The 23,345-nt window shown below is 36.4% G+C and overlaps 1 protein-coding gene across 2 annotated transcripts; it reads left to right on the plus strand.

Annotated features, from left to right (window-relative positions):
• Nucleotides 1-1,471: 1,471 nt before the first annotated feature.
• Nucleotides 1,472-21,053, plus strand: TMEM33 (transmembrane protein 33). Of its 2 annotated transcripts, XM_061420029.1 has the most exons (8): nucleotides 1,477-1,840; nucleotides 2,881-2,976; nucleotides 4,158-4,252; nucleotides 4,784-4,971; nucleotides 8,658-8,725; nucleotides 9,639-9,772; nucleotides 14,340-14,423; nucleotides 15,668-21,053. In XM_061420029.1, the coding sequence occupies exons 2-8, from the start codon at nucleotides 2,974-2,976 to the stop codon at nucleotides 15,795-15,797; spliced, it is 702 nt and encodes a 233-aa protein (XP_061276013.1). In that variant the 5' UTR covers nucleotides 1,477-1,840; nucleotides 2,881-2,973; the 3' UTR covers nucleotides 15,798-21,053. The 2 variants fall into 2 exon arrangements, with proteins under 2 accessions (XP_061276012.1, XP_061276013.1); XM_061420028.1 differs by lacking the exon at nucleotides 2,881-2,976 and having other exon boundaries at nucleotides 1,472-1,840.
• Nucleotides 21,054-23,345: the final 2,292 nt, after the last annotated feature.

Here is a 23,345-nt window from a genome sequence, read left to right on the forward strand (position 1 = left end):
TATGTATCTCTAGTCAGCTTCCTCCTTTCAAAAGCCTCAGGTTTTTATTCTCAGTCTCCAGATCTTCTAAGTCTTCCTTCTCTACAGCTCTTCTCTAGGTCTTGGAAGATGACCTTCCCTCTCCAGCCTACTCATACCTAGTCAGCCACCAATCTTGAATGGCCTCTCCAAGTCATCTTTCCTCTTCTCTTCCCCCACAACACTCCTTTGGTTCAGAATCCCATCACTTTTCCCCTTGTATATGCAATGGCCTCCCTATAAAGCCCCTGGATTTTTTTTAATTTTTATTTGTGTTTATGTATTTGGCTGTGCTGGGTTTTATTTGAGGCATGCAGGATCTTTATTTGTGGCATGATAACTATTAACTGTGACCTGTGGGATCTAGCTGTCCTACCAGGGATTGAACTTGGGCCTCCTGCACTTGGAGCTCAGAGTCTTGGCCACTGGACCACCAGGGAAGTCCGCAAGTCCCTGGTGTTTTAAACGTTTTATTTATTTATGTTTGGCTGTGCTGAGTCTTCATTGCTGCTGGTGGTACTGGCTTTCTCTAGTTGTGGTGAGGGGGCCTACTCTGTAGCCGCAATTCACGTGCTTCTCTTGTGAGGAGCACAGGTTTTAGGGCAGGAGGCCCTCAGTCGTTCCTGCATTCCGGCTCGGTGGTTATAGTGCACAAGCTTAGTTGCCCACTTGTTCCTGGGATCTTCTCACGTCAGGGATCAAACCTGTGTCCCCTGCATTGCAAGAAGGACTCCTAACCACTGGACCACCAGGGAAGCCTGCCCCTGGTGGGCTTATGGGTTTGCCCCTCTGATCATCCCCTTCTCCTGTTTCCAGAGTGATCTTTGTGGTTATACTCAACTGTCCAGTTGCTTTATGCACTTTCTGTTGCTGTCTGCATTCCCCTTCCCCATTTAGCCAACTTCTCCTTGTACTTCAAAACTTTGCGCCAGAATTAGGTTTTCTAGGAACGCTTCCGGGACCCCTCTGATTCAGGCCCCCTGCTGTGTGCCGCCTGTGATTAACTCCGCCTCTGCACGCATTACAGAAGCACCGGGCTATGACTGCCGTTTCTCCTCTCTCTCCCGCAGTCTGTGTCATAACCATCTTGAAATATTCCTTGCCAAGTACGGAGCTTGTCACATAGCAGCTCTCATTTAGTGCTTGTTGAAATAACTAATTTTAGAGGTAGCATCAAAGAGCTTCGTGGGCTTCTGAAAGAAAATGGCAAAGAAAACATTTCCGAGGCTTCTGTATCAGGGAGTAGAGAGCCTTTGTGGTTTGGCCACAGGTAGAGTGGACCAGCTCTGAGAGGACGATGAGGCAAAAGCTGCTTCGGCTGCCGGGCTTCTTAGCTTACAGAGCAATGGGCGTGTACGAAATGGGAAGCCAATGCAAGAAAAACGACACTTCCCGTCATGCCTCAGGGCACCGCTCCGCTTTCCCCTCTGCGTCACCGCCTCTTCCCCACGGAAGCAAAGCGAGCACTTCCGGGTTCGGCAATAAGCTGGAGCCGGTGGCGTTAGGTCGGTCCTGTTCCGAAGCTCCGCCTTCGTCTCGGTCTTTCTGGAAACCCATCTTTGCTCTTGGCCGTGCCAGGCGGGTATTTTCCGGCAGTTGCGGGTGCCCTTGGGACAGTCCGCTACACTGAAGCGGCGAGACCTTTTGTTCTGTGAAGGTTCGGAAGCTCTCGCAGAGAACAGGGAAGCCGGTTCCCGGAGTTGCGGCCCCGGCGCTGACCTTCATTCTTTTTTCCCTTCCCGATTGCAGCGTCTCAGACGCTAGTGTGAGCGCCCCCATGGCGGATACGGCCCCCAACGGCCCCCAAGGGGCGGGCGCAGTGGTAAGTAAGCGGACAGGATCGTTTGGCTTGATTTGCAAGTTAGGAAGGAGCTGGGAGTGTTGAAAGTCGGGTCCCAGGCGTTCCACCGGCTCTTTGCTTTCGGGACTGGAATTAGTGATTGGGGTGGGGGTGGGGAGAGAGCCGATCGTGAGCCAAGACGTTAGACGGAGCTAAAGTTTCTGATTCGGCAGCGACAACAGGCGGGCCTCCAGCAGTGGCCCTCACTTGTATGCCCACCTGAATGCCTAGGACAGAGGGCCTTCTCGTCTTTTCCCACCCTTCGGTCGCACGGTTGAAGGTGCGACCTGAGATTGTGCTGTGACACATGCCTCATTCCGCACTTGGGGGCTGGCAGAGAACAGGTCTGCCGCTTTTTAAGCAATAGAAGGAGAGCGGTTTTTTTTCTCTTTTCCTCCTTCTTCATTTTACGAAGAGAAATATTAAGCTTATGTAAACTTTTATTTTTAGGATGCGTATCTGCTGCTTACTGTCTTTTTTTTTTTTTGTACCAGAAGCATAATTGTACTTAAACACTAAGCATGTGAATTGAGCCAATCACTTATTTTAAAAATGTGCAGCATCTCTCTCAGTGCACACCTTTTTTATTTTGCTGAACCATTTCAGAGTTACATGCGTCATTATAATTTACCCATAATGTAGTACTTATGTAGAATATTTTTGTACAGACCACAATGCAGTTACCTAAAAATTTTTGTAGTTCATTTTGCAAATGTAACGTTGCTACTTGTTACTACCTAATATACAATTCATATTTAAATTTCCTTAATTGTCCTTTAAATTGCTTCCTTCTTGTCCAAACTCAATAAAAAAAACTTGCAGTGTGTTTACTGGCCTTTGGTCCCTTTCAGTCTGAAATAATTCCCTTGGTCTTCCCATTTTTGTCTTACCAGAGTCCACACCTGTTGTTTTGCAGAATGCTCCTTAAATTGAAATTATCTAATTTTTTGTCGTTCCCCCGACTAGATTCAGGTTAAATGTTTGGTAGGAATATTAAATAAGAGAGATTTTGTTCTTCTCAGGGCATTTTATATATATCAGGAAGCATCTTATGTTGATTTATCCCGTCACTGGAGTTTGGTCATTTGGCTTTGGTGGTGTCCACCAGATTCTCTATGGTAAAGATAACTTACTCTCTTTGTGAATAAAGAGTATTCTGTGTCATGATACTTTAAGATTATGTGAATAATTTTTCACCTCAATATTTTTTTTCACCCAAAGATCCTTTGATATTTTTTGCCTGAATTATTTGTCATGGTCAGTCAGTTCACTCTTAAAAGTGTAAACCAATACATTTTCTTAGATCTTTTTTAAACTGTGTAATTAAATGCACATGCATAAAAGTGTACGAGGTAAAATGCAAAATTCAATGATTTATCACAAAATGAATACCCTAAACAGATTTTAAAGAAAATGTTCTAAAATTAAATTTCAGACAGTCGTGTACAGTCTGAATATTTGTAGAGAAACTGAGCACTGTAAGCTGGATTCATCCTTCCTCTTGACTTACTGGTGAACATTTAAATTTACAAGAGTAACATGTAGTAGGTTTGGATAGAATAAACTCAGAGGCATGTGTCTGAAATTACCTGCATACTGTTAGAAAGCCTGCAGTAAAATTAAAAACATCCTTGAATTTTAAAATAGGCTTGCGTTTTTTTCCCCAGAGTTTTTTGAACTTTTCTCTACTTTCGAAAGAGAATTAAAGTTAGATTGCTTCCAGCAGTGTTTGAGACTCCAGGTTAAAACCTGTTAGGTTTGAAATCCTTTTTATGTAAACATTGTTTCTAAAACATTAAATAGAATACAGAATAGCAGAATCTACCACACATAGTAAAAGTAAGTATTGTTTTTGTGAAATTTATATACTCACATGTTTATCTTGGGTCTTGATGTAAAAATTGTTTATGTAGATTCTTTTAAAAAATGTAAAAGCCACTTTAGAATTTGAATATGAAATAGTTTGAGAAAATTAATTTTAAGTTATTGAATTTAGTGTGATGGACGTATCTTTTAGCAAAATGCAGCAAAAGAAAAGAATGAGGAAAAAGTGGTGAAGAAAGTGGTATGTGGATGTTTAGGGCCACAGAAATCTGTGAAAGACTTGTCAGGGAGCTTTCAGGAGAAGAAAGAAACTGACTGATGAAGAAACAATTGCCCTAAGAGTTATACCTAAAAAAACCAGTTGCTATAGGAGCGTTGAGACATTTTGAATAGGAATAAAATTGCAAAATAGTCATCCTTTAAAACATAATCTGCAAGCTTAATTTAACTACAGTATTTTTCTTTTTAAATTCAGCAATTCATGATGGCCAATAAACTGGACACAGCAATGTGGCTTTCTCGCTTATTCACAGTTTACTGCTCTGCTTTGTTTGTTCTGCCTCTTCTTGGGTATGTATTATACATGTTTCTGCTGTTGGTATTCACTTGTTCAGTCATTTTTTTCTGGAGTACCTTTTTAGATGTCACACTTTGTCAAACAGCCAGGGGTTTGATAAACAATAAAACACGTCTCATCCTTAAAGGTACTAATATTCTAGTAATAGTACCAACTGGGGGTATATTTTATATTACGTGCTTTGTGAAAGTAACATCACATTGAAAATCTGAGAGAAAATGAATGTGGGGATGAGTTCATGTTTTTTCGCCTTTTTGAGTGTTTAAGAGGAAGAATGGCTGCTTTAGAAAATTCAGTTGGATATTGTACATCAGTTATACTTCAATAGAAATAAACGTTCAGTTGGGTATGTATATAAAATGATGCTTCTAAAAAGCTTCAGTAAAGTCACATAATTTTTTTTTCTATTCTGAAGTAATAGATTTAGGTATTAGGTGTTGTGCAATTATGATGCAATTCACAAAGGAGGAAGAGGTATGGTAGCTGTTTACGTCTCCTGATGATCTCTCCACTGTAATTTGCAGGTTGCATGAAGCAGCAAGCTTTTACCAACGTGCTTTGCTGGCAAATGCTCTCACTAGTGCTCTGAGGCTGCACCAAAGACTACCACACTTCCAGTTAAGCAGAGCGTTCCTGGCCCAGGCTTTGTTAGAGGACAGCTGCCACTACCTGTTGTATTCACTCATCTTTGTCAATTCCTACCCTGTTACAAGTATCCTTTTTTACCGTTTTGACAGTGAAATTGCCTGCTGAATGTAGGGAGATCACTTTTGATTATTTTTTTGCTACTGGAAGGATTCAGCAATAAGGGTGTTCCATGAAGCCTGGGTTGGTTGGTTTGTTGGTACTTCTTTTGAAAGAAGATAACGTGAAGTGTAAGAGTGTCTTGACTCTAAAATGTGAAGTCCAAATTTTGAAAAGGTGATTGGGAATTTTGAACTTCAATATTTGATCTTATAAACTTCTCTGTTAGCAATGGATATTGCAAATTTCAGATTCAAAGCACAAGCCCATGGAGAAGTTACATTTTAATATGTAAGTTTATTTCATTTAATTCACACTTTCTTTGGGAAGATACCCAGATGTCTTGCTTTAAGAAAAGAGAAATTCTTAGCTCTATCTTTTAACTTTCAGTAAGCTAGAAACAAAAGGAAATTAATCAAGAAGTAACATATTTAAGCTGAGAATGAGGTAATTAATAAAGTAAAAAGAAATTAGTATTTGCTTTGAATAGCCTGCAATGCAGGAGTGAAGTGAAGAAGTGAAGTCACTCAGTTGTGTCCGACTCTTTGCGACCCCATGGACTGAGGAGTCCCCAGGCTCCTCAGTCCATGGGACTTTCCAGGCAAGAGTACTGGAGTGGGTTGCCATTTCCTTCTCCAGGAGATCTTCCCAACCCAGGGTTTGAATCCGAGTCTCCCGCATTGTAGGCAGACACTTTACCATCTGAGCTACCAGGGAAGCCAGCAATGCAGGAGATGCTGGTTCAATTCCTGGGTTGGAAAGATCCTCTGGAGAAGGGACAGGCTACCCACTCCAGTATTCTTGGGCTTCCCTGGTGGCTCAGATGGTAAGGAATTAGCCTGTAATGCAGGGGACCTGAGTTTGATCCCTGGGTTGGGGAGATCCCCTGGAGGATGACATAGCAACCCACTCCAGTATTCTTGCCTGGAGAATCCCCATGGACAGAGGAGCCTAGCAGGCTGTAGTCCATGGGGTCAAAAAGAGTCAGACACAACTGAGCCACTAAGCACAGCACAGCACAAAGAAGAAAATAAGGACAGACTCATGGATTTTTGGAATTTGTATGTTTATACAGTTCAGAAATATGTTGTGGGATAATAGGTATTTTTTAAATGGAGGGGAAGACATTCTGCAGTTTGATGTTTGGGAAGCAATAGGTTTAACATTGCTAAACAGATTCTTTACTGTGGGACCTTTGATACAGATAGGTTTAACATTGCTAAACAGATTCTTTACTGTGGGACCTTTGATACGGTAATGTGCATTGTGAGACTGAGTTACCAGTCTTTCCTAAACTTAATCATTTGAATCAGTTGTCCACCCATCTACCCAGCTCCCCTTGAATCATCCCTCAGGAAGATATTCTGTACTTTAGGAAGTGCTGCTCTTAAGTGTTCTTGAATATTTATGATACAACTGTACATAATGGAAAGCACAATAAAATATGTCTCTAACACAAGTCTTAAGGAAAAGAGAATGGAAGGAAAATTTTTTTGAGCACCTATTTTGCCAGTGTATATACACTTGACATATTTAATCCTTGCAACATTCTAAAGAAAATTATTATGAGCATTGTATTATTGATAGTATACTGAGGCTCAAGGAGTTTAAAATAACCTGCCTGATAGCACCTTGGCAAGTAAATAGTAGTGTAGGTAAAACTTGCTAGATAATCCTTGTCCTGCAGCTGTAAGCGATAAGCACGTTTGTTGACATATCATTGGATTGACCTGTTTTTATCAGCCACATTCATTGAGGTTCTTTACAATCAGCAGTATTAAAATTCTTGCTTTTCTGAGATATAATGGGAAATTATATAGAGATTCTTGTTTCTGCCCTTAGGAGCTTAAAATTTCCTTGAAGAGAAAAATAGAAATGCTAGAAACTGTTTTCTAGATACTAATGTAGAGCAAATTGAACACATCAATTATGACCTCTGGGACAGTTCTATTGAGTGAATCCTGAGATGCTGCCAAATGACTCATAACAGTGAAGACAACCTCTCTGTGTTTTCTGTCCATTTATTTGCTGTGCCCTCTCTAGGGAATGTTGAAGATTAAGGATTTAATGTTCTTTAATTCTTATTGGGAGGGGAGTATGTAGTGGGAATAACATAAGCTATTAATTGGCAAGAAATACTAATCTGATTCCTAAAGTAGTTAGGTATTACATTAGTAAAAGTGAGCCCAAAGTCACGTTCTGATCTTTGCTCTTAGAAAGGTGATATATTGTCCTATTTCTGTTATGCACTCTTTGTCCCTTGAATTTTCTAAATAGTTTAACAATGAATGCTAAAATTATGAGTATCTTATCAAGGATTTATGAACTATAGAATGTTAGAGATAGGACTTATTAGAAACCCCTGGCTTTGATCACTGCAAATTTGTACAACAGAAGATGGAACTTGGCCTAGGGAACTGAAGTTAGTGTCAGAGCCAAGAATGAGACCCAGATATCTTGACTCTGAATTCAGGATTCTGTTAAAAGTGTAAAGCTATTTTTATGTATGTGTGATCTCTTCTCATAAATTGGCGTTTTATTTAGTTCTCAGAAGTGACAGGGAAGGTTTGGTCAGGGTATTAATCGGAGAACTTTTATGTTAGAGAGTTAGAATTCTTACAACACTTGGCTGTGGGTCAGTGTTTTACTTGCCAGTGGGAACTTTGGAACCTTTGGGTCCTAAATGATGAGTTGTGGTTATAATGAATTTGATACTCAGATTGTGTCATAGTGGGCATCATTTCCCTCACACCAAGCTTTCAGTTGGTGTAGAAAAATATCATGGATTATTTTTGATAAATTGCTACTATTTTGAGGACAAGTGTTTTTGCCATTTATGATTAACAGTCTATTATCATTTCATGGAAATAACTTGGACAAGTGGGGGTTTTTTGTTATCAACCTAGCAGAAGTTGGGGTAAATAGAGTATTTTGAGCAATTTCCATTTTTTTTTAAAAGCTAAAAGAAAATTGTATATATTATCTATCACAAAAAGCCAAAAAAGAAACTTAAAATAAGGATTCTTTGTTCATGTCTATTATTAAAACTGATGAAACTCTCAATTGAGTATATATACAAACCAGGTATACAATGTCTTTTTTATTTGTACAGATTGAGAATACCTTAACCATGAAAGCTTGACTATAAAAGCTTGATTGGAACAGTATCTGAAAATAATGAAGTCCTTGTAGGAAAAATGAATTAAACATCTATAGTTGAGGACAATTTGGGAACTACTTTTTAAACCATTACCCTGTACTCTTTCTTAAGTTGGTGAAAGCAGTACAGAGACTGTGTTGGTATTGGATGGCTAAGGTATTCCGTCCAGAATGACCATTGTGGCGTTAAAAGCCGTATTACTTATCACTTTGAGGTGGCCTAGATTTTAATTTAATTTAGCAAATGTTCACAATATGTTATATACTAGAAATAGGTGAAAAAACTATTTCATTATTCATAAAAAGAACTGTGGGTTTAAAAAAAACTTTGACTTTGTTTACAGATTAAAAAAAAAAATTCATTTTATAAAGTATCAGTAAAACAGAAGCCATCACTGAACTCATTTTAGCAGATGTATACTTGAACATAATACATACCCTGTTGTGCAAAGTACTTGATGAATTTGTAATGTTTTCCTTAATTATTTTCTTCAGTGAGTATTTTCCCAGTCTTGTTATTTTCTTTGCTTCATGCTGCCACATACACAAAAAAGATCCTTGATGTAAGTAAAACAATGTTGGCCTTGTCTTTTGACTCCCGAATTTACAGGTAGTTGACACAAATTTGAGTTCTAAGACATTTGGGCATGTGTCTCAGAAAGTTCCTATGTTCCTTACAGACTTGCTGTAAATTAGTGATTTGAAAATTTTGGAATTTTTTATTGTTTCAATAAAATAGTACATTTTGTCATAATGGATTGTATTTAAAATCACTGTCCAATTCCTGGAGGAGTGTCTGAAGTTTGAAATATATTTGATAAGTTGTCAGAAGTCTCTTGTTCTGTCAGTGATTTTAACATAGTAGATGAGTAGAGTGTACTGAATTTCTTTACACTGATGTTCAAAACTGCTGCTTTTCTGAAACATTTTCTTATTCCTGAGTTGGAACATTTAGCCTAATAACCTCCATGTGCCAGGCAGATTGACTGCGTATGCATGGAAGTTTAAATTAAAATATCCAAAAATTTGCCTTGTGTTGGCCTTTTTCTTTATCTCCATAGTTCTTGGGTTATAGCAGTAACTGAACTTTGTGATTTCTCTCTTTAATTAACTAAGAAATCTCAGATACTTTGTATTTCTGCATAGCCAGATTTTGTTATGGTTGAGAGAAATCACCACCACTTTTAGTGGAATAATCTAATCTTTCTTAAGGAAAACAAAGCATCAATGAATGAAAAGGGCCTTTATTAAAGTTCTCTATTTAATTCTTCAAATGTAGAAAATACAGTAAAGCAGGAAAATCTGTTAACTTTTGTCCCTAAATGTATAGTTTGTAAATTTTTATATCATCATTTTCAAGTAATTGTCTCTTGATTATATTGCATGTTAGATATGCCATTCATATAAGGAAAGAAAATAATTGAGTGATCAAAAATGCTTTCATGACTTCTAATATTTGTTTTCTTATGTTTTAAGGCAAAGGGTTCAAATAGTTTACCTCTGCTGAGATCTCTCTTGGATAAATTAAGCGCTAATCAACAGAATATTCTGAAGTTCATTGCTTGTAATGAAATATTCTTGATGCCTGCTACAGTTTTTATGCTTTTCAGGTAAGAATAAAAATATATTTATTTTAGGAGGCTGATGTCTAAATGAATATAATAAATGTATCAACTCAAACTTTACGCTGCTTAAATCTGTTGAAGTAAACCCTGATACGTAGAGCTCGATGGATCTTAGCAGTCACCTTCTCATGTGACAGTGCAGAGCTACTGCGATAGCACTGCTACTGTGGTCGACTGTAGGAAACCTAGGAATCTGTCTTCTTCATTGTTCCTTATGAGTTATTTAACATTTTAAAATTATCTTCCAAATAACTACTTTTGAAAGAGTCTTAGAAAGGCTAATTTAGTCCATTGTCACATTACTGAGATTATTTTTCCCATACTGGAGAAAAATCTGAAAAGTTAAGGTTGGTATTGATAGTTGCCTACTGCCACCTCCTTATTTTGTTTGTTAGTTATGAGAAGAATGTGTAAGTAAAGAAAACCTTCCTTTTGAAAATAGAGCATTAGGATAGTATTGACCTCAGTATCTGTATTCTTGCATTTAAGTTATAAAACTACGTTTCTCTCAAGAGGGCAAGGCTGATTCATGTTGTTGTACAGCAGAAACTTAACACAGCATTGTTAAGCAGTTATACTCCAATTAAAAAATAAATTTTAAAAAATGTAAAAATATGTAAAGGAAAATAGCTAAATAAAACTACATTTCTCCCCAGATTATTGCTTTCTCAATTTTCAGTTTCTCAGGTAATAGGACATTACAGATAAAAAACTAAAATATCATTTAACTGTGAATGCTAGTTGCAATTCTGTCCTCTCCTTCCCAGAGCTAAGGAATTTGATATGAGTACATATATGTAGTTATTTTAAAGTACTTACACAGATAGGTAGGAAATGTATCTTATTATTTTATGGGTGTGGGGCTTTGTTTAGTTTTTATTATACATCACAAGCATCAGTGGTGTGCATCTTGCTTTTTTCACTCATACAGTATGTTTTTGTGACCTGTTTATATTGACATTCACAGTTCTGGTTTGTCTTGTTTAATGGCTGTATAGTGTTCCATCATATTATTTTGCTGCATTTTATTACCCATTACCCTGTTAATGGCCGTTTGTTTTCAGACTTTTACTTTTCCATATGTTGCTGCAGTAACCATTTTTTTTACCTGTCTGCTTATACTTTTGTGTGAATCCATATATACTTTTACTGAGTCTAAGCTGGGTATATTTTATATTTAATAGACCATGTACCAAATTGCCCTCTAATAGATCTGTGTTACCTATTTTCCATAATCTCATTAGTTTGTAACATTTTTGTCTATGAAATATTTCATTTTAATGTTCATTGCCTTGATTAACTAGTGAGGTTTTTATATACCAGCAGTACTCCTTTCCTTAGCAGTGTTTCTTTAAGCTGGTAAGAGAGTTTTTTAGATTTCCTCATAAATACATCTGTACCATTGTTGTAAATAATATTTTCCTCTGAAAATTCCAGGATCACCACATGTTGTTAAGCTGTGGGGTTCCAAACTAGATAATATAATTTAAATAGGGTCCTAGAATGGTACAATGGAAAAACTTCTTACTGGGTGTCAGGGAGCTGGATTCTGGTTGATTTGACAGTTAACTAGGCCTTCTGGGCCTTGTTTTTCTACATTTAAAAAACTAATAGTAGTTGAAATTAGTAACCCAAAAATCCTTCCAATTGTAATGTTCCATGAATATTAAGTATAGAATTTGATGCAGCTGTATTTGTCTATTATTCAGCTCTGGAATTTTCACCCTAGAAGCTAGTTCATCTTTTTTTGTGATCCTCATCATATTGGTGAAAGGAACCTTTTACCCTCTTACTTTCTTGCTCATTTTTCTGTTTCTTGGGTTGCCTGGTCTTGGGTATCCCCAGATTCTGTGATTTGCTTTATGTATCTGAGTGAAAGTTAAAATGTAGCTACCAAAACTAACTCTATATGTGGAGATAATTGGTGTCTATTCAGGTTAATAAGCAGGATAGTTTGTTCTCCTTTTAAGTAAGCTGAAGAGAATTACAGTGAAATGCTGAGATGCCAAGCACACTTAAACAAAAAACCTCATTATTGGAACTGTAGTGAATTTTTTGTTGGCATACCAAGTTTTACTATGTTGGTATATTAAGTCAGTTGTGGTATTTAGTCTTTTATTTAAACACTTAAAATGTACAAATTGATCTTAATTTTTAAGATTATTGTAAAGGAAATGAGAATTTACCAAAATATTTAAATAGAAGAATCATGTTGTTATTTTTAAAAAGGAAAACTAAGTAATAAAGTATTATTCAATTCCCTAATGAGAGAAGCTGTTAATGGTTCAAGTATGTCACTTGACTATAACACAGATTATAAAATGAAACATTTCAAATCATTATTCCTTAAATGCTACCTTTCATGGTAGAAGCACAGTCTAATATTAGAAGGCCTTGTTATTAAGTTAAATTTGTAGCAATAATGCATAAAACTCTGTATTTAGAAGTGAACAGTTTATGAGTTTATCTTAGACATGTAGTCTGTGAATTAGTTTATCTTACATAATACACACACGTGCAAAGACAGATAAAAGGATGATCATTTTGGGTTTGTTCATTAGTAGAGAGCTTGTTAGTACATGCATAAAATGGAATATTTCAGGTTGTAGAAAGAATAAGATAATTTGTGGGTTGTGATAGGGGATGATTGCTAAGATACAATAAATTTAAAATGAGTTGAGAACTGTGTAGGGTATTCCCTATTCATATTTGAGGTGTGTGTGTTTAAAGGCATATATGTTTCGTTCTGTTTCATCCTTTTTTTTTGGAGTATCTTTGTTTTTTAACGTTGTGTTAGTTTCTGCTGTACAACATTGTGAATCAGTTATATGTGTCCGTGTATCCTCTCCCTCTTGACCCTTCTTCCCGCTCCCCTATCCCACCCCTCTAGGTCATCGCAGAGCACTGAGCTGAGCTCCCTGTGCTCTACGGAAGCTTCCCACTAGCTGTCTATTTTGCACATGGTGATGCATATATGTCAGTGCTGCTCTCAATCTATTCTACCCTCTTCTTCCCACCCTGTGTTCACACGTCCCTTCTCTGCCTTCTCTACATCTGCATCTCTGCTCCTGCCCTGCAAGTACGTTCATCAGTACCTTTTCTAGATTCCATATATATGCGCTCATGTATGATATTTATTTTTCTCTTTCTGACTTATTCCCTCTGTATGACAGACTCTAGGTACATCCACAGGGTTCTTCATCTTTAAAATAGGAATGATAATACCACTTCCTTCCTAGAGTTAACAGTTCAGTGCATTACAGAGTGAGCGCTGCATGTTAGCCATTATATATACTTGTTTATGTAAGTTTCTGGAAGGCTATATTAGAGACTGCTATAACTTTGATTAAGGAACTAACTTGCATGATGGAAAATTTGTGTTTCATTGGATAGTCTTTTCTACTTAATGTGTTCTGTAATGCCTCTATTTTTCAATATACAGAGTTAAAATTTCATCACATGATTTATTGGAGAAAGTAGATATATTTAGTTATAAATTGTAATCATGTAAATTTTTATTATGAAAGTAATACAGCTGGGGGTGCAGGGAGGCTGAAAAGGAGAATTGCCTGGCAGTCCAGTGGTTAGGACTCTGTGCTTCTACTGCAGGGGGCTGGGATTGGATCCCTACTCAGGGAACTAAGATCCCACAAGTTGTGTGGGTCTGCCAAGGGTGAGTGGGGAGGCTAAAAAAATTTAACCTAAAAATCAAACCAAATTTAGGATCTTGATGCATTTATTCTACCCCAGATTTTTAAAATATAGTTGTAATAATATGTATAGCTTTATATCCTGCTTTGTTCAGAGTTCCTGTGTACTTTTCAGTAGTCAAGATTTTAAGTAATTGCATACTGAATCCATCAAATATACATATGATTTACTTAGCCCTGCTACCCAACTGGGCTTCCCTGGTGGTTCAGATGGTAAAGAATCTGCCTGCAATGCAGGAGACCCAGGTTCAATCCCTGGGTGGAGAAGATCCCCTGGAGAAGGCTACCCACTCCAGTATTCTTGCCTGGAGACCATTAGGTTCTTGCTGTGTTTTATTTGTGGTTGTTTTAGTGAACATCTTAAAATAGTTTTTCCTAGGGAAGGATTCCAGACTTAGAATTTGAGAAACATGTATATGACTCTTGGGGTATTATGATTGTCATTTTAACCAAGAAAAATAAATAATATAGGCTATGTTTAGCCTATTCTCACATTTACTAGTGAGCCTATATGGTTTTATTAATTTTCTTATTTGTTTATACCAAATAAACTACTTTTCATTTTAAATATTTTAAATATTTAATTAAATATTTCAAGTTTTAAAACTTGATTACCAATTATTAGTGGCAGTTGAAGCATTTATATAACATTTTCTGATTTGTTTAGTAGCTTTAAAAAATTTAACAATACCTACATGAATAACTTGGACTTAGATATGATGGATATTATTATGATGATTTGATGAATGGAAACACATTGTCCAGTTAAGTTGCCTTTAAATGTTGAGTATACATATGAATCAATAATGTGTATTTATTTCCCTTGTATTTGTTTATTTCAGTGGTCAAGGAAGTTTGTTCCAGCCTTTTATATACTATAGATTCCTTACTCTTCGATACTCCTCTCGAAGAAATCCATATTGTCGGTAAGCTTGTGATTAGTTTAAATCTGTTTTATTTATTAATAGTATTGTGAAATATACCATTTGTAACTTTTAAGATTTATTTAACCTTTATGTTAGAATTTAGAAGCAAGCAATGTTTTTGCGAATCTAAGTTCTAGGATTGATGAGGAGGTGCTTGCTTTTCAGACATTAAGACTGGAGTTTTCTTGACCACATCTAAAACAGTGCTAAAAGCGTAAGGAATTTAAAACTGTGTAGGACAAAAGTCTCCCTCTCCTGGTACTGTCCTAGTTAAGGAAACACATCACAAATAAGAAAGGAAACAGTAGTGCAGGATGTAGTATTCACATGTCAACCTGTGACGAATTTCATGTTTATTGTATCAGTACTGTAGTCCACAAGAGGGGAGAGATCATTGAGCCAGAAGAGAGAAGAGCCCAGGAAAGTTTCACAAAATATTTTAATTTGTTCTGGAAGGATTAAAGACTTTCAATAGACAGTGAGAACAAGGAAAAGCATTTTAGGTAGGAAAACGATAGGAGCACAAGTTCAGAGGCAGTAAGATAAACACAGTTTAAGGGGCACATATGTAGGCCTATTTGACCGGAAGGGAAATTCTGAGTGGTGAGTGGTTAGAGCAGAGATTTTAAAGGTATATTGGAACCATATCGTAAAACTTCTTGAGCCTCAGGGTAAGAAGTTTGGAACTTAGTACTTTTTAGATGTAGAGGAATGGTGGTGGGCTACAGTCCATGGGGTCACAGAGTCTTACACGATTCAGCAACTAAATGACAGCAACATTTATTGAGCATCTTCTGTGTTTCCTCATTGAAACTTCACTGTGACTCCAATAAGTACATATTCCCATTTTTCAGATGAGGAAGGCTCTAAGAGGCAGTATGTTCTTTTAAGGAAATGGTAGGAGGGATTGCTCATACTAGATAACTTTCACATTCTTGCTCTCTTTTTTTAGACCTAGTTGAATTTGAGTAAGTCAGATGTGAAGATTATGTGACTCAACTGTGAAGGAAATACAAATCATCCCTAATCTCAGCCCTTAGAGAGCCATTTATTAAATGAATATTTTCCCCAAAAAAGGACACAGGTGTTGATTTGGGGAATTTTAATTCTGTATATTGCCTGCAGTACATCCTGGTTATTACTAATTCAGATTCTTTAGTGGAAAGACCCTTTATCAGCATTTACTCTTGAATCACATTGCTTTTTCATTGAGTTTCTGAAAGAAAACATATTTTATGTTGCAGGACCTTGTTTAATGAACTGAGGATTGTTGTTGAACATCTTATAATGAAACCTGCTTGCCCACTGTTTGTGAGAAGACTTTGTCTCCAGAGTATTGCCTTTATAAGCAGACTGGCACCAACAGTTGCATAGTGTAGCATCCAGCTAAATTATACATAATATAAATAAGCATTGTTAGCTGCTGGTACTTCTTCTACTAGGGATGGATAATTCCAGGTGTAAAACTGACCTCAATGCAATTTACATAATTTACATAAATGCATCTCAAAAGAAAAGTAATCATTTTCCTGGCATGTTAAATCAAGCCTTTCAAACACTTTCTGAGAAACTTTATTGTGATGTGTTGTTAATAGTTAAGGAAATTTGAATCTTGTGATAAATGTATCAGGAATTCTTTAGATGCTGCTGTGCCTTTATCATGAAGTACATTTATTTGTCCGGTAAAAATCGCTCTAAACTTTGTTTTCATCTAATTGGTAACCTGAATTTACATCTGGCATGAGTTCATTATGATAATATTAACATGTAAATTCAGTATACTTTGAGACAGTATTCTTTTGCCATTCAGTAATTTTGGTTGATGGTTGTAACAAAAACACTTCCCTCCTTCTGTATTTAATTTCAAAGTGCTTTTATGTAGATTTTGTACTGCTTCATTAGGACAGATTTATTTTGGATTTCTTTATGTATCTTATACTATGACCTTCCAAAATTTTATTTTCATATTTACTTCTGTGGCTTTGGGGTTTTTTTTCTTACAGGCCCAACTGAAAGGTTGTTAACCAACTAGGTAAATACTTGTGGTCACCTAAGCATTTTACATCAGCGAGCAGTAGTCATACAGTTTTCCTCTCAGAGACAGGTTGAGTAACATTTCTCAAAAAGTAAATCCTTTTAGGATTGTGGATACAGTTACTTAGATCAGATTCTTGACTGCCAGTTCTCTCAGTTTCTTAGGCTTGAATTTTCATAGACAGTTGCACCAGTTCAGGTGCCCTTTGAAAGGAATGTAAGTGAAGATTGAGCTGTGACTGAACTTTGTATCTGTTCTGAAATAATAATGAAGATCATACATACCTACCTATCAAATTTCATATAAAAGATTAAATAGAAAGGTTGATAGGTGTTGGTTATTGATTGGGAATGGGGCCAGAGGAGTTGTGGGGGAAATAGTGTGCATTTCAGTCTTGTAATGCATGGATAAATTTAGAGGAATTGAATGTATTATGCAACTGTGATTTGAGTTGTTTAACATATGAAACACATTTGTTGAACTTCCATCAACTCCTTTTTAAAATTCATTCTGACCTTTATTTATTATTGCATGATTGGAAATGTTTAAAACATTGCAAAATGTTAATGCAGAGTAATGTAATGGTTTTTGTAACCAGTTTTCTTCTATGTGCATGTAATTTGGATTTCTCAAATACACTCAGTGACTTAGCAGTAACATCAGTTTTCTTTTTATTCTACTTTTTGGTCTATAGAAATGTGATACCTACTTGATAGCTCAACTGTAACCAGCTATTTTTGTAATTTTGTAATATTATCTACAAAGTTAGAGAAGCTTCATAACACACAGTCGATTGTTGGGGGCACTCTCATTGTCACTATGTGTGTAATCTGATGGTTTTAAAAACTGAATTTTCTAGAGCAATAAAGTAATGTTAAGTAAACAATATATTATTTCTAATGATGTTTTTAAAAATTTGAATTATATCAAGAAATTATGGCAGCTGAAGGCATATTTATTTTTTAAGTTACTAAGTTTCTTTGTTTTCTACAATTTTTTTATCTTGAGATAATTTTAGATTTGTAGAAAAGTTGTAAAAAATAGTAGAGTTTCTTTATATCTTTACTCAGCTTCCCCTTGTATTAACAGATTCCATAACTATAGAACATTTATCAGAACTAAGAAATTAACTGTGGGACAATATTACTAACTACTAAGATGTGGAACTTAAATTTCACCAGTTTTTCCATTTATTGATTTTCTTTCTGTGCTCTCTTTTAACCACGATTGTTTCTTTTAATGATCTGTGAAGTATGCCTGTTTTTATTTTGAAAATTATTATTGACCAAAAAGATTTTCCTAAAGGAAATAATTTAGGTGGGTTTTAACGAAAAGAATTTAACATTAATACTATTAAAATTGAAAATTCTCTGTGCTTCAGAAGTTGAGGCTTTCATCATATAATGGGATTATACTTCTGATATATTTTTTAAAGAAAAGTTTGGCTTATAAATAAGCTGCCCGGGTGGCTTAGATGGTAACGAATCTGCCTGCAGTGCAGGAGACCCAAGTTCAGTCCCTGGGTCAGGAAGATCCCTTGGAGAAGGAAATGGCAACCCACTCCAGTGTTCTTGCCTGGAATATTTCTTGGACAGAAGGGCCTGGTGGGTTACAGTCCATGAGGTTGCAAAGAGTGGGACACAGCTGAGCAACTAACACTTCACTTTCCTTTCACTAAACTCATAAAAAAATAAATCCTACAATTTGAGCATTGCCAGATGTTTAGTTTGCATGAACTTGTAGTTAGGAATTTTGCAGTATGAATATGTACAGACAGCTAATTTGACATCTGAAAGTACAGTGTAACTTTATGTCTATCAAGTTAAAATTAAAGAAATACAGGAACTTCCTTGGTGATTGAGTGGTTAAGACTCCACCAGTCCAGTGCAGAGTGTGTGAGTTCAAGCCCTGGTGAAGGAACTAAGATCTCACATGCCGCGAGGCCAAAAAAGTAAAATTGTATGTCTTGGATGTCATTTACACAATGCAAAATGTATAACAAAAAAGGAAATTATTATAATAGAGTATATAGAATGAGTATACTAGGAAAAGTTACAGCTGCTGAATTTATTTTAAATACAGCATAGCTGAATTTATTTTTATGTGTTTAAAAACAGTTGATTTAACATCTAGACTATCTGATTGTTTAGGAAGTTATATAGTGCTGCTGTTCTAGCACTTTTAAATATTAAACTTTCTTGGACAAGTGTAGGCCTCCTACAGAATCTACTTTATTCTAACAAAGATTGTGTATTCCTTTTGTATACTTGATTCCTCATTTAATGTCAGTCCAAAGAGAAATTTCTTCAATAAAGTTTGAGATCAGAATGAATGAAACTAATTTTGAGGGATTGTGGTAAAGATCCTTATGTAATGCTAACAAATGTGTTTTAATTAACATAGGTCTGAAGCTCCTCTCCACCCCCTACCCAAAGCCCTTTTTGATCTGCTAGCTTAATGCTTTCACCCAGATTGAGACTGATTTTTATTCTGTGGGGAAAACCTCAAGGGAGAAAGTAACCAGTTATGCTGATGAGCAGTAGGTGGCACTCTTTGCTCAAGTAGTCCCCAGCTGTTTATCATGCCATGTTGAAAGGTTAAATGCCACTAAATCCTGAGCCAGCCATAAAACTAAGGACCTGAATTCCATGATTCTCTTTAATATGTAATTATTCAACATTCAGTAAATATTTAGTAAGCATTTACTCTTGAGTACATTTTTTAAATAAAAAATGTTCAGAAGCTGGAGTAAGTACCCTGTTAATATCTGCTTCCTAGGTAAATAGAATAGGCCACAGTTAGTGGTATTACTCAGATCATAGTCTCTCTGCTGTTTTTGTTTTTGTTTCCCTAAGTGCCTAAGTTACCTAAACATGTCAGTTATAAAATTGTTCTTTCACCTTCATTTTCAGGTATAGAGAAAATGGTACTTAATTTTTTTCAGGGTCATTTTGTAGGTAAACAAGTTACAGCCAGTTCCATCTCTTAAAATTAAGACTTCACAGTAATACAAAAGCATGTCGATAATTTTGGATATTAGGAATGGTGCCTAGATTTGTAAATTCAGTTTGAGTTACAGAGACAGCTAATTTCATTTAACACCTCACTGAAATTTCTCTAGAATTAAGAGAATTCTGAGAGGCTATATGATAGCATAGTTCAATGGATTTAGTGTATACCAATAGCATATATGTTTTGTAAATCCAGGAGTTGTTTCCAGAAATTATTTTAATGAGCAGTCCTCTTCTAATACTCTAGGTGGAAAGTTGTATTTGGATCTGGTATTAAGGATAAGAAAGAAGCTGCTCAATGTTTGGGAAGTTTCCTGGTGGTAGTTACCCTGTGACATGTGTATCTTCTAAGCTGGTGTTCAGGAGGGTTCTTGGAAGGAATGTATCTCTGTGTGAGGGATGAACTCTAGAGTAGTCTTTGTCCTCTTAGGCAGTGCAGATAGGAAAACTGACCTGCACTGAATAGGAGTTGATGTGACCACAGATAAAGTACAGTATTTTTTTAGTCTAAAACAGTTCCTTTTTCTTAGGAAATGATAGGAAAAAATTGTTGCTAGATAATCTTTGCTGGAATCTAAAAATTACCTTATATTCCAGGAGAAGGAAAGGCCCAAGAATCATTTTACTTTTTCCGTCATAGTTTTCTGAAGCTACTTTTAAAAAATACATATATGTGCTCAGTACTTTTGAACTAACTTCTTTTTTCCCTTGGTTCATAACAGTTTAAATTCCAAACTTTTGACTTTTTTTTTTTTTTGTAATTTTAAGATAAATGCTTTTGACATGAATTTTTGCTTACGTTTATGTTTGTAAGTTGAGACCAAATGGGCAACGTCTTAGGCAGGCAACATTTGTGATATGTGTATATTGGAACAAACGTAAAAGGGCCACAGAGATTAGAGAGTCATAGAAAATGGCTTGATTATAATAAATGCATTGCTCTGGTGCTCTATATAATGGGATATATTGAACTAAATTTGTATATACAGTATGTCAGCATTTCTTAGTAACTTCTCTTGAATCCATTTTTAATATCTAATATTATACAGGTTGGGGAGTTATATACTCTTCAGGCCAATACTATCCAGACTATATAAATTTATAAAATAAATTGAAAAATTCATCATTACTGTGTATTCAAGACCAAAGCACATAAATGCTAATGTAGGGCTCAGAGGGGAAATATACTGCTCCTGAATATTTGAGAAAATGTGAAGTCCTTTCAAGAGAATCTAATAAACATAATAATCATAGCCTGCTGACACTAAGGAAAAAGGACCTCATTCACTCTTTCTTTTATGCAGTGATTTACTGGTCCCTACTGATTTCCAAATTGGATCACTGTAGTGAATTATCTATGCTGGTACCTGTGAAAGTAAGCCCTGGGATCCATATTTGTTTTGTGTTCTGCTTAAATCAGCAAGAATGATAAATTTGATGGTGTGAAATTGGAAGTGTCAAGGGCTTTCTCTGGTGATTGAGCAAAATAATGTCTCCAGTTGTAATTTATTGTGACCCTTTTCCACTGTATGTGCTTTGTGTATCTCATATTTATTTCAATACAAATTAAATTGTTATTCTTCATCTGTATTGTTATATCTAAGGTTTTATTGATGTAAAAATCAAATTGTGTAATAAAAAATCTCTGAATTTAAGCTGATTTGAAAATGTTATGTTGCAAAAAAACATTTACAATTAGAATTTAGTTTTCTATTGTGCTTCATTGCCTTATTGTTAGAATAAGGTGAATTTGAACTCTTCTGTTTTCTTCAGCTCATCACAAATAAGACTGGTATAATTTTGTGATCTAGTATGAAGCTGGATAAAAAATGTGGCCTAAGGTGAGACTGGAAAAAAAAGAAAAATTATAGTTGTATCTCTTAGCTATTGGCTTGCTTGCTCCCCTGTACTTTTTTATCTAGTGAAATTTACAGCCTAATGGATGAGTTATTTGTAACCCTAAAATGATTCACAATATACAATGTATTCAGAGTCGTAAGTCAACACAGGATAACATAGAAGATACTCAGTATCTCCCTTCGAGGGAAGTGTTTGGAGTTGGCAGATACTTTCTGTGGCAATTTTAATAACTGTTACCAAGCAATGGCACCCCACTCCATACTCTTGCCTGGAAAATCCCATGGACCGAGGAGCCTGGTGGGCTTCCGTCCATGGGGTCGCTAAGAGTTGGACATGACTGAGCGACTTCACTTTCACTTTTCACTTTCATGCATTGGAGAAGGAAACGGGAGAATCCCAGGGACAGGGGAGCCTGGTGGGCTGACGTCTATGGGGTCGCACAAGAGTCAGACACAACTGAAGCGACTTAGCAGCAGCAGCAGCAAGCAAAACACTGTTAAGGTGAGTTAAATCTTTGTCCACTTAGAGATTATAATCTAAGGCACATAATGGAAATCAGCTGTATAAAGGCGATTTTGATAGGTAAACAGTTTTAGGAGAATTGATTTCCTCAAGATTTAGTGATAAGGTCTTAGAAACTAAAACATTGTTAGTTCATAATGCTCTTTCCTTTAGCATATGGGAATATTTGAAACTGTTTAAGAAGTAATTCTGAGCTTTGGAAAGGGAAAGGTCATCTCATTCTTCAAGCTTGGTTGAATGAAGAGACTCCTCAAAGAAATGGTCATCCAAGAACCTTGAGAGTCACCAGTCTAAACAGATGATTGTCAGCAAGTTTTTGTCTGTTTTTTTTTAACCTTTTATGGTGAGGTGGTTTTTTGTTCGTTTTTGGGGGATTTGGCCTTGCTTCAAGATGCGTGGGGATCTTACTTTCCCAACCAGGTATCAACCTGTGTCCCCTGGCAAGGAAGCTTGGAGACTTAACCACTGGACCATCAGGGAAGTAAGTCCCTGGTGAGTTTTGAACATACATAAAATTAGAACAGTATGATGACTTCCATATTATCATCATCCAGCCCTCAGAATCCTCTGCCATGGTCGTCCCTATTTTTACCTCTGTTTACTTTTTCTTCTAGTTTAAACAACTCACACTATTCTTTTCCACTTAGTAAAAATTATGTTCCTAAAAGATGCTACTGCTAAGTCACTTCAGTCCTGTCCAACTCTGTGTGACCCCATAGACGGCAGCCCACCAGGCTCCCCCGTCCCTGGGATGAGGATCCTTTTAAAGATTGGTATTAAATTAACAATAGTTAACATGGGTCTTTTCGACTGAGTGACTAGAAATGGTTGACTAACAGTAAGGCCTGGACATGAAAAAGGCTTAACAATTTTATAACAATAAATATAACATGAAGGGAAGGGAAAATTCTAGTGTCTTTCTGTAAAAGAAAGACTTTTCCCCCTGAATTGTTGTCCTCAGAGAAAGATAAAAGACCACCACCTTTAAGGGAAAGTGGTAAGAAAGATTTTGCCTTCCCACTTCACTTTCTCCCTCCTAAAAGAGACAGTGTATCCAAAGATTTTTTTCCTTGAACACAGAGTGTGGGGCTTTGGTGGGCTTACTGGAAACGGGCTAGGTCAGTGCTTCAAATGAAGAGAGTACTTACTGTTAACCAAACATGGAGGTAAATAACTTGGCATTAAATTCTTTCAATTTAGAACTCTAATCATTCGTAGACTTCCAAGAGTAATAGGCCATGTCATTGAAGTAGTAAACCCTCAAGACAGATGAAACTTGCGGTGCATGCGTGCTCATTCTAGATCTCATTCTAGGAATCATAAACATATGTATATGTAGTTGTATGTAATTGATTATATAAGTATGATTGTGTGTGTGCTCAGTCGTGTCCGATTCTTTGTGACCCCATGGACCGCAGCCCGCCAGGCTCCTCTGTCCGTGAGATTTCCCAGGCAAGGATACTGGAGTGTGTTGCCATTTCCTTCTCCAGGGGA

Source organism: Bos javanicus, chromosome 6, assembly GCF_032452875.1.
Source record: "Bos javanicus breed banteng chromosome 6, ARS-OSU_banteng_1.0, whole genome shotgun sequence".
In the NCBI taxonomy this organism is placed as follows: Eukaryota; Metazoa; Chordata; class Mammalia; order Artiodactyla; family Bovidae; genus Bos; species Bos javanicus.

Coding starts and splice junctions, on each gene's coding strand:
- TMEM33 (XM_061420028.1), top strand. CDS start 1,796: ATGGCGGATACGGCCCCCAACGGCCCCCAAGGGGCGGGCGCAGTG. Junction 1,841..4,157: donor CCCAAGGGGCGGGCGCAGTG/GTAAGTAAGCGG, acceptor TTTTAAATTCAG/CAATTCATGATGGCCAATAA. Junction 8,726..9,638: donor ACACAAAAAAGATCCTTGAT/GTAAGTAAAACA, acceptor TTATGTTTTAAG/GCAAAGGGTTCAAATAGTTT.